Here is an 18,993-nt window from a genome sequence, read left to right on the forward strand (position 1 = left end):
CATATGCACATAGAGGTGGAGAGAGAGACAGACAGAGAGAGGAAAAGGAGACAGAGATGCAGAGAGACAGAGACAGAAAAAAAAGGAGGAGCAGAAGAAGAAGCAGAAAGCCAGGCAGGTTGAATTCAAATTTAAGGACAAAAGCGAGGAAATGGGGTGTGGGAAATTGCGCAAGGAGGGACCATACATATCCTGGGGAAACAAACACCTCAGTGTCAACACACTCTCTCCACAGATAGACAGGCAGACAGATCTCTTTTACAGATATGCCAGCAAGACAGATGATGTGACACAGACAGAAAGATTAACATAAATGGATGCCATGGACGCCTAAGATGGAGACTGTGAGTCACAACAAACCCACGCTGAGACAATCCATCTGTGGACAGATCACACCGCCATGATGACCACCTAATACTCACACATGCACAGACAGCACATTCACACCCCTTTGACTCCCAAACCGCTCCACAACCCTCACGCCCCCACACATATAACATATATTAGCCTCTGCGCCTGCATGCAGGATCTTTTTTTTTTTTTTTTTTTTTTAAATTTTGCACAAGAGTGCAATACTGCATTGAGCCTCATGGTGGCACTAGACACACAGTGGTACATTAGAGAGCTCTCCAAGGTGCTGATGTGCAGCAGAATGAGAGGAGCTGAGCTGTCCTCTCGTGATGTCTCTCTCTCTCTGCCCATCTACCAGCTCATATCTTCACATAGTTGACTGCACACATTTGACAGACTGACTGTTCCAAAAACCTCACTGTCCCCTTCCTCCTACTCACAACAAGCACCCCACCAACCTTGAACACAACACCCACCACCTCCCAACACACATAAACACTCTTCCCTCCTCCTCCTCTAAGCCCTGTTGGTTTGAGGAGTGTGAGTGAGTCTGCTTACAGTGACCTATAGGAGGTAATGATGGGGGAGGTGAGAAGTAAACTGACCCGAACGGATTCTGCTGCAGAAAATGTCAAGCATGCCTACATCACTCATGGAGGCACGCAGGCAGGGACACACACACACACACACACACACACACACACAGGTAGAAAGAGAAAGAGAGAGGCAAACAGGCAGGCTGACACGCAAACATAATTAAATGTATGAGAAGTAAATCAAAATGGATACGGTAGTGTGAAATGCATGGGTGTGTGTTTTTACAGCTAAAAGAGTGTGTGGTGCATTCAGAGAGGACACAGGGTTCCCCTGAGGAGACTCAGCTGTGCTCTGGGCATGAGCATCTCATCCTGTTACCATGGATCACTGCCTAGCACTGAGTGAAGGAGAGAATATATGTATGTATGTGTGAGCATGTGTGTGTGAGTTTGTGCATATGTAACTGAGTACTCAAAGAATGAGCAGACTGATGTGAGAGTGAGGCAGTGATCTGTGTCAACCTGGGAGCCGGGAATGGCACAAACACACACACACACACACACACACACACACACAAATGTGCACCTATTTTGGGCCAGTGCACTCCACCACACCATGGTGAGTTTTTAGCTACTAGCGATCACTGTGGTCAGCAGACAGTCGACAATCTGTGCTGTTAAACCAAAAGACAAATAGGCGAGACAATTCAAACAGAGAGAGAAGAGGGATTGTTTGCTGCAAGAGAAATACAATTCAAATCAAATTGAAGCTACTGGAGATTATAAGAGCAGGATAATGAAAACAAAATGATAAAAAGCATTTCATATTTCATTAGCTCTAAATAACAAATGGCTTTGCTGCTGGATAAGCCTCAAATCTCTCCAATGCTAAAGCTTTTATTTGACTGCTGAGTGGACTATTTCAGTGGCGCCTCGCTGTTAAATAAATTTTTTCTTCCCCCTCGAAATATCAGATGTATAATTTATTGTATGCACACGGTGTGCCAGAAAAGTGGCTGCCTACTGAAATGTTCATTGAGACAACCGGTCTAAAATTGTCCGACAGACATGCGGGATAGCAACAGTGCTGTGTGGCTAGTAGGGTTTCTATGGCAACTGCAGTCGTCCATTTCACCACCTCTTTGCCATCACGGAGCATTCGTCTCCCTCTCTCGCTTCCTCTGTGGTCGTGACAGAGAGAAACTCCACGTGAGGGAATTAAACTTCATCAGGGATTCAGATCCACTCACAGCAGCATGAACAGAAACACACACACACACACACACACACACACACATTCTCACACAGGAAAACACATCCAGAAAAACACACACACTCACAGATGGGCAACGAAAAGAATACAGAATGAACAGAATGCACTCTCTTATACACACAAACACACACTAAACACACTGAATGAAACACTACCCAAAAATCCCTCATGTACTGTTTAGAGAGAAACAACAAGCAAACAAAGAAAGCTACCAGACAGACGCTGGGATGAAGGTGCGACAGAGAGAAACAGAGTGATAACACGTCTTTTGTCTCCGGCATGAAGGAGAAGTAATTAGCCTGCAGCTCTGAGTTGCATTTATCCACTCTGTCTCTTTAGTTCCCACTTTTCAGCGCACCTAATTTTACCTGAACACCTCATACTCAGATTTTGTCCTTCTTCTTCTCTTTCTTTTTTTTCCCCCTCCCTTCCTCCAACCCCCACCGTCCTCTCTTCCGTCTATCCTTCTTTGCTAAAATGGCCGACCTGGAAAACCCTGGCCCTCAGCAAAAATCGCACCACTCCTGTGGTGTAGCTGAACATGCAGACACAAACACGCATATGTGCACCTCCCCTTCTCCGACACACACACTCATACACACATATATGCACACAGACACATGGCACAAAGATATGTTGAATCAGAGATTAAGATCAGATGGACTGATGAGACAGAGAGATTGAAAAGTAGTCAGACATTAACAAAAACACACACACACACACACACACACTGCCGCACACACACAAACATACTGAGGAGGAAGAGGAAGGGGGAGGGGGGGTTAGGTGAGATGGAGGATCACTTACTGGATGTACAGTTTATCCTGATACAGTCTGGAGGGAGAGCAGAGCAGAGGGTTAATGCTGCACACATACACATACTCTCCACGCCCTGGGGACGCACACATCGACACACCCTGCACGCATTTACAAACACGCACACACACACACTGCTGAGAAAACACACACTCTCCTTTGTCACAGGACCTCAAGCTGGACCGTGCATTTTCTTACAACAGTGTGTAACAAAATTTAAAATGTGGCACTTTGGTTTTCAGCCAGGAGAGAATAAACTCTAGAAAAACCTGGATTTTTATTGGATCTTTACATGGAACAGCTAAGGAGAGCGGTGTGTCCCAGCATGAGCTGTGTGCTCATTGGCTGCTCTGGCCTGGGCGACAGATTCAGTCACCAATCAAAAGCACCGGGAGACTGAGATGGGTTATGTGTATCACTTTGTCTGATGACATCGAACACATCCCACAATTTTTGTCGCCTATCCAGAGCACAAATCTCCGCAAATGGCCGGAAGATTCAGCCCCATCATGATTATTATTATTACTGTTTTTTTTTTTTTTTTTTTTTTACCCATGATGCCTTGGTGTGTCATGTGGCGTCAACCACAGAAAAGACGTGGCTGCAGACAACCAGAGACCAACACATGCACCCCTCTGTGCGTCTGTGTGTGTTATCATGTGAATGTGTTTTTTCAATCAATGTGAAAATGTGTGACTGTAAAAGAGCGAGGCTGGAAATGTGTTTAGCAGTTGAACTGTGGGAGAGAAATGTACAAAAAAAAAAAAATAGAGGGATGTGTTTTTCCTGCAGTTATGTGTGCGGTGTATGATTTGTGAGTCTTTGTGTTGATTGTTTTAAGGTGTTAGGGATGCACAGGTCCACTGGGAGTGAGCAGAGAATGCAGCTTGAGGCTTGACCCTCTGTTCAACACGAAAACAGTACTACTAACCTTCACTTGTGTGTGTATTTTTGAAGTTAAGCTATATATATATACACCATAAAGTGAATCCAAATGCTATAAAGTTTCTTTCAAAGCCTGTGAAACCCATGTGAATATATCAAATATAAACAGCGCAGTAGAATTATCAGTGCTATCTGTTTTCATTACGGTATCTATAGAAGTTTATTTTCCTGGGATAACATATTATTAATCAACATTTAATGACATTCCTATGCCAAGAGGCCAGTATTAGCTGCATTCCCCTGACAGGTAATTAGAATAATGTTTGAGAATCTACATGTGTGTGTGGACATGTGTGTACCTAGGTTGACAGTGAGTCGGACACGGCCCCCATCCAGCTCCAGACGGAGGGTGTCTGCGGAGTTACGGGATGTGGTTGCCATGAGAACGCCATAGGCCCGCTGGGAGCGAAACCGTAGCGAGACGTCCTCCGCCTCAGTGTGCATCGCCACAGGCAACTGCACCTTCATAAACTTACTGCCGTCGTACGACAGGATAGTCGCATCTGTACATGATGCACAGAGAGAGAGAGAGAGAAAGAGAGAGAGAGAGAGACAGGGAGACAGACAAGGACGCAGTGAGAGAGGAAGGGAGGATGTGCGGAGGAGAGCGAAGTGAGTAGAAACACAAAAAAAAAACACAAAAAAAGATAAAAAAGATGATTGACAAGGAGAAAATACACGAGGTGGGAGGAGACAACAGCAGTTTGACGTTGAGTGAATCAGATTTAAACATGACAAAGTACGTCGCAACATGGCTACACTCCCTCGTTCCCCGCCACGTCATGTTGAAGCTCAGAACCTGTTCCTACAAAATTACCCCATCACTCCCCACCCTTAATTCATCGTCACTCCCTCCGCCTTACAAAAGAGGATGTAAAAATAGCCGCAGCTGGTTGGCTGGCCCTATTATCCGGTTAAATCAGAATGCATGGCGGTGAGTGTGTTAGCCACCGTTGCTGACATCCCAGACCCTGGAGTCATAATGTAACAAGCTCAGGTGATCCCGCTTTAATGTCTTTTGCATACTCATTTACATATTCATAATCTTCTCTCCCTGCTACCTGCTGGGGCCAGTCCCCGACCGCTAAACTGTTTACCTCTGAGGACCCTGTTTTTTATTGGCCAATTACATACACAGCTAAACACACTCTCTATGTCGTTGTCTTTATCTCTCCCTCTCTTCCTTCTTTCTTTCTTCTTGTATCTCTCCATTCCATTCCTACTTTGCTTTCTCTCCCTTTCACTCTCCCTGTTTCCGTGGGAGACTGTTGGAGCCAAGGCAAAAACAAGAGAACAGGAAGAGAGGGAGGCCTCATGAATACTGATGAGCTAAGAAGGAGGGAAAGAGAGAGAGATAGTGTGTGTGTATGTGTGTGTGCATGTCAGAATAAGTGAGTGAATTTAAGTGTGAACAGAGGAGGGTTTAGTAAAGTGAGCGCAAGAGGAGAGAAAATAGGGACAGAGCAAGACAGAGAGAAAGGAGGGGAGGAAAGGGAGAAAAGCTCTTGGCTAAAATGCAAATGAACCCTCATTAACTTGAGGAAAAAAGAAGGTGGTTGGCCTGTTATATCACAGATAACATAACCAACAGCCACACATACACCCATCCAAGCGCACACACACACACACGTACACACACACACACACACACACATTTCTGATAAGGGAGACAGCTGACTAAATTTTCTACACCACAGCACCTGACTCACTACCAGGCAAATAGAGGAAGGAAGGTTAGAGAGAAGGAAAGTATGGAAGCCCATTTCTGTCAGGAAAAGAAAAAAAATTGGACTTCAGTGCAAAACACACTGGCTGTGTCGCATACCGTTGCATCACTTGATGCCTGTAGCACACACCAGATGCAGACCGTAAAGACAGACAAAGTAGATAAAGGATAAGGTCGGTCATATTATATATTTCCTGTCCGTGGCACTCAGCCCCAAGTACGCTGGTTCCTACTGAAGACATCAATCTTTAAAATGGGTCACAAATATATAGTTTTGTCTTTAAAAAGAGCTCAGTAATCTCCTAAAACAGCTGGCTATTGTTGTTTTTAGCAAACCTATTACTCAAATAGGAGTGTTTTGGTGCCCAAGTTTATGGCAGCAGGATGGAGTATGTGGCATTGCCCGTGTTTATGGTAATAAAGTAATATGTCACCCAGTGCAGCAATGTGTCTAATTGATGTGTTTTTAATAGTTTTTGGACATAAAATAGAGGAAACAACAAGGTAAAAAGCACATAAGGCTTTGACTACACATAATTCTTGTTAATAGGATGAATTCATTGTTGGTTTTGGTCTTTCCATAAGATTTCTTGACAAGAAAACTATAGAATATCACCAGACTATCACCAAGGTGTGATAGCTGTGATTTAAAAGTACTGAGAGCAAACATGATAAGAATGAATGCTTTTCTAGAGGGTCAAGGCATGTTGATGCATCGACACTCACCAATGCATAGAAAACAATAGTCAGTGTTTGGACATGTTTCATACCCCGTCTGTACTGTAAGTGTTAGCTGGACTTAAAAAAAAATAATAATTTTGACTCAGCAAATTCATATTTTGACTTATTATGTTATAGTTTTGACTCACTATCTCATAATTCTGTATTAGTAGCTGTAGTAAGAAGTATCTCTTAATTTTGACTTTCATTCTCATAACTTTGAGTTAGTATCTCATAATCTTTCATTTATTTTGACTATCCATGAGTAAGTTTATTTTTGTGATTCCTGAAAAAAATTGATTTTTTTTAAGAATATGAACGTAGATTAAAGAAGGGCAACCGTATATTGACTAAGACATACGTTAGGCTTATCCATATTTCAATATGTGTTTTAAAGAAGTTTGAAAAAATAAAAATAGGTTGACTATAGAATTTGTTTAGTATTGAAAAATTAAGAGTCATTTACATTTTTGTAATTCATAACATTACATCTATTCTTTTTATCTTTTCGTGGCAGGAATGGGCTTCCATAGAGAAAGCAGGGCAGCAAGCAGGAGGAAAGAACTGGAAACGTGTTAAGAGATGTACAACTGTGACAGCAGAAATATGTCTGGGACCACTTTTTTTACAAAATAGAAATTCATCTCGGAGCTGAGAGTGTGGCAACCATCTTTGTTCATTAAGGAAGAGAGAGAGAGAGGGGGAACAAAGGAGAGTGAGAGAATGAGGGAGGAGAAAAAAGGGAGGGAGAAACCGCAGGTAGAAGGCGTAAACATGGCCAATCACTCTCTCCATCTGCTTGTCCATCTGTGCTTCCTTTAATCCACTGAACCACCAGTTAGTGACCCCTCAATGCACACAGAGAGGGATGAAGAAAGATATAAAGAGGAAGACAGACTAAGAGAAAGAGAGAGAGGGGGTGCATTGCTATGATAAACATACACTGCGGATGTTTGTCCTCAGAAATAAAACATTTTCATATCAACACCCTTCAGAGCATGTGTGTGTATGTGTGTGTGTATATATCTCCTGTTAGATGATAGTACAGTCATCACTTGAGACGCGTCGGCAGTTGTGGCACGAATAACATTTCTTCTCTTCTCCTTGTCTGACTCCATCTTGCTTCTTTCAACAGGCCTGTATCAGTCCCTCTGCCAATCTTTCCTACTTTCCATTTTCTCTCTCTCGGTCCGAGTTCATACCTTTTCTCATAACTCTCTCTCTCTGTCAGATTTTCTACTCCCGTCTCCCATTCCTCCTCATCTTCTCACCTGCTGTCATATGGCGGTTCCAGCCCGGTGGTTCCACCCTCCTCTGTCACAGCTCCTGCTCCCTGCTTTCTGCACATTTCCTCTCCCATCGATTCCCAGTCTCTACATCCTATAGCAGTCCAATACTCCTGTCTGCAGCTCTGCTTCCTCCAACCTCCTCTCTTTCACCTCTGTTGCTCCTCTCCATTCCCTGCCTCCATCTTACTCTCAATTTCAGATAGAAAATGTGTGTTTCTGAATAAAAAGAAGATACAGCCAAAGATAGAAAACCTGCTCTATTATTATTTTTCTTGGAAAGCTTGCCCTTATTTTCTATCTCCCACTAACCCTACCTACTTTCTACCTGTCATCCTCTTTTCATTCTCACCTTCCTATTCTCCATATCCACAACATAGTGGCGGGGAAACCTACCGAAAATCAATTTGCAAGTCTTTTTATGTGAATAATGGTTTTGCTGCATTTTTATCAGCCATAAATCTTTATGAGGGTACCTTTTTAGCGCACATCAGAGTAAGTGCTATCAAAGTGATGTAATCTGTATTCGGATAGGCTAACTTAAAGTTATAATGAATAAAGATTTTATTGTTTAATATAACTGATGATCATAATATATATTTTCAGCGGTTGATTGAGTTATTTCTGACTTTAAAACTTCAGATTTTCTACCCCATACCATCTGTTTTCTGTCACTCATCCCTTTGACATTACACAATGTTCTCGAGCCAGAAAGGAAATAATAAAGCTGCTATTATGACTGTGTTTTGCATCATGATATGAATTTCTCACTAAATGTTGCTGTTAAGTAAATGCAAATTACTATTCAAGCTGCCATTAGTCCAGTTTAAGTATTTATCATGTCCTTTTCTCTATGACCTCCTACTACGTTACTCTCACCTCTCTCACAGGAGCGTCCCAGGTAACCCGTCCCGGAGCAGTCGCAGACGTAGCGGTTCCATCCCTCCCTGCAGTTGCCGTTGTGCTGGCAGGGGTTGGAGAGGCACTGTTTTGGTGGCTCTCTGGAGCATGAGGGCTTCACGCCTACTGCCCTCTGGGCTTCTGCCAGCCGCCGGATGTCTTTACTCTGCCCGTCCACAAACAAGTCTCTGACACAGCCCACATAACCGTAGTTCAACAGAGCTGTCCACACCTGAGGAAAAGGTCAGTCGTGTTGAGTAGTTTCACTGCATGCACAGTAACTATTAAAACAGGAATGTGACAACATTTTTCAGTTGCTTGATGGTACACTAAACTCAAAATTAAATTGTGTTTGGCACAGTTAACAACTACAACTGCCAGCTACTTGTAAGATATTTTGTCATAATTTCACGCTGCTGTTGGTTTTATTTATTTATTCCTTACACAAGTTGTACAAGTCAGGTGTTCCAATTCAATTACTTATTGTATTAAGTAAAAATTTGCTGAGCGTTTTGAAAATTAAAACTGCAAACTTGTTTGTTTCAATCCAAATTTAGGTCTAGACTGCAGTCTAGAATGAAAATGTATAACAAATATCTGTACTCCTTGGCTATATGTTGTGTATGTTGTGTTTTACATGTATATTTTATGTCTTATATTTATATTTACATATACATAATCCTAATCCTGTCAATTTTATATTTCAGTGTAACTATTTTTAATTACAGAAGTTAAAAAACATATCGCTCTTCAACATTTCTCTTTACTTCTGTTGCAAATAATAATAAAAGAGACAGATACTGATCGGTTTGTAAAATCCCATCGAAAAAGAAACAAATATAAGAAACGCAGCAAAGACAAATTGGACAACATGTAAATAACAACAGAGCACAACAAGGTGGGAAAAACTACCTAATTTAGTCTGATCAGAAAAGATCTGATATAATAGCTCAAAGAATGATTTTTTTATATGTTGGCTTAGAGTTACTCATTACTTACAGTATATCAACTAAGGCTGCAACTAACAATTTTCATTTGATAATCTGACGACTATTTTCTTGTTTAATCGATGAATCCTTCAGTATAAAAACAGCAAAGACTGAAAAATGCACATCTTAATTTTCTAGAGCTCATGGTAACAAATAATTTTTTCCCTCTGACCAATCAGCCAAAACCCAAAGACACTCAGTTTACCATCATGTAAGATATGGAAACCTGTAAATTCTACAATGGGAGCATCAAATGCTCATCATTTTTGATTGGAAAATTACTTAAGCAATCATCTGATTATCAAAACAGTTGCAGATTGACGAACTGATTAATCAACTAATTGAGTTTTGTATGTCATACTGTAGATATGGACAGACGTGCAACATCAACACGCACCTCTGTAGGGAAGATGAGTCCGGCACGGTCCTCAGGTAGTCCTCCCAGGTAAAGCGTGTCATCCAGGTCCAGGATCTCACTGTCTCCTGGTGCCGTGTACGCAGTTCGCACACTGTTCACTGAGATGGTTCCTGAAATACACCACGAGACATCAAAACAACATCAGTAATCATTATGACCTTCAGTGTGAACATCCTCATTACAATCATCACCACCACCATTGTGACTGCCATCATCATCATCATCATCATCATCATCTTTATCATCATTGAAATTGTCATCGTCTTCCCCCCCCTCTCTCTTTGTACTCCTCCTCATCATCATCACCACCACCCATCACTGCTGTAATCAGAAGTTATGCAAATCTAAAACTACACAAGCCTTAGTCATCACTTAGTTCAGTTCAGGCATACTACTTTAAAAGTGCTATGTCCAACATTTTGTCATCGATAAATCATTAATACATTCATTTTTATACATTAGTACACTTATAGTAAACAAACGAGACCCTCACTGAGAAAACTGGCAGCCTCTACTGTAAGTTTCTAGACTGTAATCAACATGCAAACTATGACTACATCCCCGGCTGAAAAGACAACAAAATGTACTGTTTAAGGTAAATGTGCTAAAAGGAAGAGATGGGAGATTAAAAACCATCACATCACATGTCTCTATTTACCTGATACTAGACAGTATTTATCACAGGAAGCATGGGGTTTATGATGAATGAGGTCATAATTTTGAAAAGCATTACTGCACTACCAGATGAGAACTAGAAATGCTGCCTCACACTTGTATCCCTCTGCCAACCAGTCAAATTGCAGTTGTCTGTCCAGACTCATATAATATATATATATATATATATATACATATAATATAGTTGTAGTGAAGACTTTGAAGGAATTTAAAAGGTATTTAGGCAAAATGGAAGTTATCACTATATTGATATGTATGATTCCAGTGAATAATTTCCGGTGAGAAAAATGCCGTCTTCACTTAGAGACTATTTTTTACAGAGGACTGATAGAGAGCTTTGTCACATGGTGCAACGATAATCACCTGAAGCTCAATATCAGCAAAACCAATGAGGTTGTGGTGGACTACCAGAGGAACAGGAGGCCCCCTGTCCTGGTTGTCATGAAGAGGGTGGACTTATACAAGTACCAAAATGCAAAGAAGCTACAAATTCTAAAACGTGAATGCTTCACACACATCTTCAACCCGGAAGCACAGAAAATCTATACAGTCACCACAGTTTCAAGGTGGGCACCCAAGATTATTGTCACCAATTCAATATCTGACCAAAATGTGAAATATGGTCACAATCTCCCCTTCTGTTCCTGAGTTATGGAGTTATAGCGAAGTTGACTTTTGACCTTTTGGATATAAAATGTCATCACTTCATCATTTTATCCTATTAGACATTTGTGTGAAACTTAATCATAATTAGCATATGAATTCCTGAGTTATGGCCAAAAACGTGTTTTGTGAGGTCAAAGTGACCTTGACCACCAAATTCTAATCAGTTCATCCTTGAGTCCAAGTGGATATTGTGCCAAATTTGAAGAAATTCCCTCGTGGCACTCCTGAGATACTGTGTTAGCGAGAATCGGACAGACGGACAACCCGAAAGCATAATGCCTCCGGCCATGGCTGTTGTGGGTGTGGAGGCATAAAAAGGCTACCAACTGCTTTGATTATAGTCGTAATTGTTATGGTAATTAAACCAACACATTACAATAAATTTGACAATGCTACTACTGTATTTTGATTGTATTAAAATGGTCTATACAACACACTTAAAATCAGATTCAATAACCACAGTTTGAATTGCAGACAGCAGGCAGATGGAAGCCAAAAAAGAAGAGTTGAGCAAGCAGTGAGTGTACCTGAGCGCCCGTCCCTCTGGAAGTCCACGTGATACCATTCTCCGTCATTGACCTTCCTGTCGATGGCCTTGGTTTTGGTGGTCCCTGAGCCCATGTCCAGCAGTAAGTACAGGTGCCCATCCAGCATCTCAATGGCAAAGAAATCCACCTGTAAGTCAAACAGATACAGCATCAGTATTCTGTATAAAGCAGGGAAGTTGATGGCTGGCAATTAACATGCTAATTATAGCTGCAAGTTACAAAAAGGTGATTAGGCTCCAGTGTAACCATTTTTATCAGGTTTCTTGTATAAAGTTGTTCAGATTTAGTGGAGATTTTGGAAAATACATTGTATAAAATTGGAATTTTACCAGATGTCAATAAAATGGCCATTTGTATTTGTGGGAAATAAGGATTTCTATACCGCTTAGAGTCATGATTCTGGTGGAAAAACCCAAATTTTCAGCGAAAATCACAAATCTGGTGTTACTAAAGGAAAAGGTACAGATGATTATAATAATGATTAAAGGTAGTGATGTAGTGATTCTTGAGAAAGATTGTTGATATTTGAACTTAACACCCAAACAAATACATCCCTCGCTTCATGCTCCTTCAGAGGCTCCGCCCCCCAAATTCATGGATGCACATTGCCATGGCAACAACACTTACAACTGGGCTAGCTGACCTAAAGAGAGATATGGCAGAATCCAGAGAGATGTGTCAGATGTAGGGTCACTTCTGGTCCTCTCATACATTATCATAAGCGGAAAAAATGTTTCATCTCATGTGAACACAACAGTCCGTCCACACTTTCCGCCTCTCTGCGGCCTCCCAGCTTCTCACTCGACCTGCGTTCAGCATCTCTGTCCACAAGAAGCAGCCGTCTGTCAGCTGCAGCTCCCGGGGAGCTGAGAGGACAGCGGCCGGACAAACTGTCAACCAGGCTGACTGACAGCAGAAATTTACTGAACCAAAATAGTTTTTGTGTCGGCTCCACAGGAAGAAATCATCAGTGTTTGTATTTATTGATTAATTGATTTTATTTCCCCACCCACTGTAGCGAGTGAGGGGAATCTGCCTGTAGTGAAACAGACAAGCTTACAGACAGACTGTAAGCCTTGACCAATCAATGTAGGTACAGTTAATAAGTTCAAAACACATAGACGGCAGGATATTTGTGTTATTTAACCCTTCTATTGTGTTAGGGTCAAATTTGACCCGTTTTCAAGTTTAGATGTGTGAAACATACTTTTAATCTTTTCTGATCAAAACAAGGCTTCGTTAACATGGCCTTGATCTTTCTTTTTTTTAAATGCCCATAAAAAAAAAGTTACATCTGTTGTGTTATGGGTCAAATTTGACCCGGTAGTAATTATGGGTTGTTTATGCAGAGAAATACATATTAACTGATGCCAAACCATCATGAATAACAAAAAATACAACAAAGCAAAAATAATTGTAATAAAATCCTATAAAAAATAGTATAATAATATTATGTAATAATATTAAAATTATGTTTCATGCCAAGGAAGCGTGTTGACTTGAATTCAATTGTAGAGTGGCACGCAGCAAATATGATCCCAAGCACAACCCCCCCTCCCCTTCACCCCAGCTTTATGGCAGTATATAGATTTGGGCTTTCTCGTGCTTTATTTCTCACATCTCACCACACATCTGGCACAACATGCACACACGCAGACACACACACACACACACACACACACGCACACACACACACACACACACACACACACACACACACACACACACACACACACACACACCATGCCAGAGATGATCATGTCGGTCTTATAATGTATTTGCCTGTTCTGTTCATCATAAGCAATAAAATAGATAAATTTTGCCTATTTTAAACTAAAAACGATTTGTACATTGTAAATGTGGTCTAAGGTACATAAAATATCAAAGTAAGAATATAGATATTATGGTTATGGTTGAATAACAAGTCACTTAGCATATAAAACATGTTTCTGGATGATAATTAGTTTTTTTTTTCAGTGTTTGCTAATGAATTCAAACACGGGTCAAATTTGACCCGCTAACACAAAAGGTGTAAACCCTTTTCTAACACATTAGAACGGTTAAACAGTTGCCTGCTCAGATTACCCTCCACTTAACACGACAGACTTGGAGTGTAAAAAAACTGCAGGGGGTCTCCGTGAGATGTGTTTCACTTGCGTGTGTCTAGGATTCAGTGTGGATTGATACATTTAATAAGATGAAAGCGTATCTGTTCCATGAAACGCGCAAGTGACGGACGTCAAAGGTGCTTCTAAAAACACTTGGCCATGGCCTCTCTCTCTCTAGTTTGTGGGGGTACTGGAGATGGGAGACAGTCATGTCATCACAGGCAGCTGCTCTGATAACTCCCCCCTGTCCTGTGCATGAGCACGAACGCCCCCTGCTGTTGATTGACTGGAATAGTGTTGTGTGGCTCAGTCTAAGCCATTTTGTTTCCCATTTACAGAGCCAGTGCTGTGTATGAACACCAGATTTTTTTTCAGCGCACACACAGAACGGACTAGCTAGTGGATTGTGAGGAGATATTTGCTGAATTTGACAGAGTGTATTGAACAATCTCTCTCCAGAATTGCTGACTCCACCTTTAACAGCATCATTTCTGGCATCCATCTTTGATTGTAAACGCACCAAGTGAAATCTATAGAGAGAAATTGAGCTACTTTAACATTAGCCCCAAAATTCAACCTCAGCCACTACTTTGTGTTTAGTGCTAATGAGCAAATTTTACCATGCTAAAAGCTAAACTAAGATGGTGAACAGGGTAAACATCATACCTGCTAAACACCAGCATGTTAGCATTGTCATTGTGAGAATATTAGCAGGCTGACATTAGCATATGGCTAAGTACAGCCTCACAGAGCTGCTTTCAAGGCTCTTAGTCTTCTTCCTTTTAGTTTTAAGTTTTCCTGTTTTAAAAAAACTACATCGTATATTTCCCACCTTGATAGTAGGAGGCGTGCGAGGGTCCTTGCGTTGCTGCTGTCTGGGTTTGCCGTGGCTGAAGAGCATCAACCCGTTGGGCTCTGTGGTCCTGAAGTCGAACGAGATGGATCCTGCCTTCTTTGCTGTCCACTTGCTCAGCGCCACGTAAGATTCTGGGGTGTCAAAGGTCACGGGGTCCAGCGTTGCTACACTCTCGCACTTAAAGGACACCACTCCACTTACCTGTCACAAGTAGAAAGAAAAAGACATGTTTAGAGGTTCTAGCATTTGAAAAGTTTGGTGCTTAGTCTGATGTCCAGTGGATATAAAGACCAAAATGGTTTCTTTGTAGTCTGGGATTGAAATACAGCCAGTTCCTCCTGGCTGTGAACCCACTAAAAGACAAAAGCTTGTGGCTACCTTTCAAAAATATAATCCTATTTACTGAGTGGCGACTTTCTTTAAATCCCTACAGTACTGCTGACGGGAGGTTGTGACACAAAAAGATGACTGCGTGGCGTGTATGAAAGGATAATGTGTTGTCTGGCTCAAGTTGAACATGCTGTTAAAATGCATACCTTCATCTTTGGGTCACCCTGTTTAGCCAGTCTAGACAGCTCCAACCGTACATCATTGTTCTTGTACACCACCTTCAGGGGAAGAGATTTAGGGGGAAAGGATGACACATGAATTCACCTTTGAATTAAATACCAAGAAGCTTTTCCTTCACTTTTGACGGATGTGCCCTTTCCTCGGATTCCTTTCAAATACTTATGCTGTGGCACAGAATTGGACTACTGCAACTTTTCTTTATTTAACTCACTGTCTCATTACAACAATCAAAAAACAATGCAAAAAGAGAAAGAGTTGCTTTGATAAACTCTTTCAGAAATCACAAACAGGATGTTGAAAAGATATAGAGGGGATGAGATATCCATTAATCTTCCAACCCAGGAGACATATTTTTTTATTCAAGTGTTCACGTATTTTCATATGAAAGCGACTACCTTAAGACCAGCGAGGCACTCCAGCCTCATCTCTTGATAACTCCCATTTGTCCCTGCCACTTGCATGATCGCTTTTACTCTCTCCCTCTTCTTCGCTTTTCTTTTTCTTTCCTTTCCCTGACACAGTACGCTCTCTGACTGAGCAGCGAGTGTAAAGAGTGTGCTTGTGCTGAGCATTTTGATGTTGAGAGAGTCGAGCACACACAGGCTCTGCTTTATTAATCCAGACCTCTTTCTGTGACCTGTGAGCAACTCGGCAACATCACAAAATCCCTCTTCTGCGCTGGCTTTTCACCTCTGTTTTTAAATTTTTGTATATCATGTGCTTTTGTCTCTGTGTGTAGGGCAACGAGGGTGATTCTTGAATATTCAAGTGCTGCAAGTGTGCAAAATGGTGTTGGTGTGTGGGTTTGTGTGTGTGTGTGTGTATGGAGGAGTGTTCCTGCGTCGCATCAAATGCACAAAACTGTTACAGCCGCGATCGTTCATGCGCGTGATTCACTGCATACATCTTAATTTGCTCACACGGATTATCATATCATCGTATTAAATATGTAAATGTGCCAGTGGAGGGTTCACTTTGACAGAGGCAGCCTCATTTAAACACCATCAGTCTTAATGAAGCAACACAGAGCGCATTCACCACTGATACAGATAGCTCTCTGTTTGGCACATCATCTGTCGGCTTGTTTGGTTATTTGTTTATGCCTCTGTGTGAGTCTGTGGGAATGAAAGAGAGACTCAGACAGGGTGTGTATATTATGGGTGTGAGGATGTATTTGGGAGTTCTGTTGTGTCAGTGTGCTGTGCATATGTACAGTATGTTTATTTGTGTTTGACTATTTTTGTCTGTGTGTTATAGCGGGTCTATTTGTGCATTCCTGCTCATGTATGTGCATGCACACGTCTGTGTATACAGTACATGCTGGGATTGTGTTTATGTGCACATGCATGTGTATGAGTGTGTTTTTATCAGCGTGTCATGTGAGTTTTTGTTGTTGCGGTGTTGTGGCCCATTTCAAGCACAGCGGATGGATGGAGCGTCTCTGTGGCGTAGCTAATTAGCATGTTAGTGCTTAGTGCTGTATCTACTCCCTCAACGACACTCATCACTGATTCTCTCTGATGCTGGGGAGGGTGTGTGTGTCTGGGACTGTTTCTGTGAGTCTGCCAAATGGAAGCATTTCTGTGTGTGTGTGTGTGTATGTGTGTGTGTGTGTGTGTGTGTGTGTGTTTTAGAAAATAATGTGTGTAAAGTGTTTGCGTGATGCATGACAGAAAGGAAAAAAGAGTAAGGGAGAAATAAAAAAAGAGTGAAAAAGAGAAAGACTGGTGTTTTTTAAAACCTGAGTGTGTCAAAATCTGTGCAGCAATACTTGAATATTACCATTTATTGACTTTCATTGGAAACACATTGAGATGAAATGGTCATGGTGTTTACTGTTTCTGAGCAACATGTGTTATTGAAGTAGTTGTTCAGAGTTTTGTCTGATGTAAAGCAGTTTGGCAGTTTCATATGTGATTTTATACACGTTTGCTATAGTGATTATACCCATTCTGTATATCACTGTATATCATATAGGAGAAATATTGTTATTTATGTCATGCTGTTTCTTTCAACCATTTCGTCGAGCCCTAATATGGACCTCTAAATGTGTTTTCTATGTGCAGGTTTACACGTGTGAATCATGCTTGCATCCCACCTCTTTGAGACAGCCCATGAAGTTATTGCTGACTGGAGAACCGGGGAGGTCAGCGGTGCTGGGGCTCCCTCCCACGTAGAAGAAGTCATCAGAGCCCAGCATGGTATAGTCCTCCTGGGTGTAGCCCGTGGTGGTCAGGATGCCGTCCACAGAGATGGTCACCTACACAACAAAGCACAGGGAAAGGACACGCTATATACTCACACCAAAGGCAGCGCTAAGCGCTAGCTAGGCGCTGACCAGCCAAATTAGCCCCCGTTATTCTGGCAACCAATGTGTATGCATTCTGGTGGGGAGAAGGCCTAATTGGTTTTGGGAATTGGCCAGTTGTGTTGTTGGGACTTTGATTCATGTGGTTGGATCAGTTCTAACTGTGTGGTGTAAATGGGTAGTGCTGCCTCTTGCCTTTGCTGGTATTACTGGCATTAGAAATAAGTTGCTATACACTACTAAATGCCAACTTCCAGATTTAACATTCTGCCTACAGTTAGTCATACACTCTGTAGCCACAGCTACCACTTATACACTCTAACTGGAATCATACTATGTGGTCTGCCTGCTTCAGCCTGTCTGTCAATAGTAAGACTTCTGTACAAGAAAACGAATAGAACTTGTGTGGGATGAACAACCATTTACTGCTATCCAAAGTCTCAGTACCGCAATTGGTGGACCATGGATTGTGTCCACACCAAGGCTACCTTTTGAAAGCCAGTCCGTTATTCAGTCACAGCATAGGATAGTTCTGGCTTTACAAAACATAGTGAAACAACCCAGTTTGTGCAAGGTTACACTGCAGTAAAAGGCTAGCCTCGTCTGCTATAAGTAAGCTAATTCAACCTTTACATTAACATTTTCCTCCTTATGTGTCTCCCACAGATTCTTAGCTGCTCTACCTTTAAGGCAGAAGATGCAATTTGATTAACTGTTTTACTAACAACTTTCCTCAGTGATCCCCCTAAAGTGACACTGGAGTTGCTTTTCTTATAGCCTGTATCAGGGCTTATAGCTTGCACTGACTGCCAACCCTTTCACATGTAAGTCACAGTTAGTGGTATGTTATTACCCTGTTCCCTTTCACTGATGATGCTTATCATTGCCAGGCAAACTTGCCCAGCTAGGCAGGTGTTAGTAAAGTCTCTGCAGGCATCTTCGTGCTACACACAAGGTGTTAGTACTATTTACTTGTTAGTAGTTGTTAGTTATTGCACTGCTGGCAGCCACAGCAGTGTTACATGTGTCAGGCCAAGCTGTGTTGGGTTACTGAGGTTAGGGTTAATGATTGCAATGCTGTTAGTAGTTGTGATGATGTTATGTTAGTGTATTGTTAGGGTGAGTTGTGATGATGGTGTTACTTTGTGGTCAAGGGGGTTTGTTAGATCAGCGAGTCTGAATGAGATGACACACTGACTAACACACACATATTGATGTACACACACGCACAGGTGTTAGATGGGTTACGGCTCATTCCACACACACACACGCACACGCACGCACATACATAAATATATAAAC

The 18,993-nt window shown here is 41.7% G+C and overlaps 1 protein-coding gene across 8 annotated transcripts in view; it reads right to left on the bottom strand.

The window, feature by feature from the left end:
- The window catches only part of nrxn1a (neurexin 1a), a 61,832-nt gene that overhangs the window by 18,389 nt on the left and 24,450 nt on the right, over positions 1 to 18,993 (bottom strand). For 7 of the 8 annotated variants that reach the window (XM_067576010.1, XM_067576013.1, XM_067576007.1 and 4 more), the window contains 8 exons: positions 17,482 to 17,643; positions 15,350 to 15,421; positions 14,790 to 15,014; positions 11,829 to 11,976; positions 9,940 to 10,070; positions 8,533 to 8,785; positions 4,221 to 4,424; positions 2,968 to 2,994 (listed from right to left, as the gene is read on the bottom strand). In XM_067576010.1, the coding sequence (XP_067432111.1) occupies positions 2,968 to 2,994; positions 4,221 to 4,424; positions 8,533 to 8,785; positions 9,940 to 10,070; positions 11,829 to 11,976; positions 14,790 to 15,014; positions 15,350 to 15,421; positions 17,482 to 17,643 (1,222 nt within the window). Of the gene's footprint in view, positions 1 to 2,967; positions 2,995 to 4,220; positions 4,425 to 7,638; positions 7,745 to 8,532; positions 8,786 to 9,939; positions 10,071 to 11,828; positions 11,977 to 14,789; positions 15,015 to 15,349; positions 15,422 to 17,481; positions 17,644 to 18,993 lie in introns of those variants that run through there. The other variant, XM_067576012.1, reaches the window with a different exon arrangement.

This window comes from Thunnus thynnus, chromosome 20, assembly GCF_963924715.1.
Source record: "Thunnus thynnus chromosome 20, fThuThy2.1, whole genome shotgun sequence".
In the NCBI taxonomy this organism is placed as follows: Eukaryota; Metazoa; Chordata; class Actinopteri; order Scombriformes; family Scombridae; genus Thunnus; species Thunnus thynnus.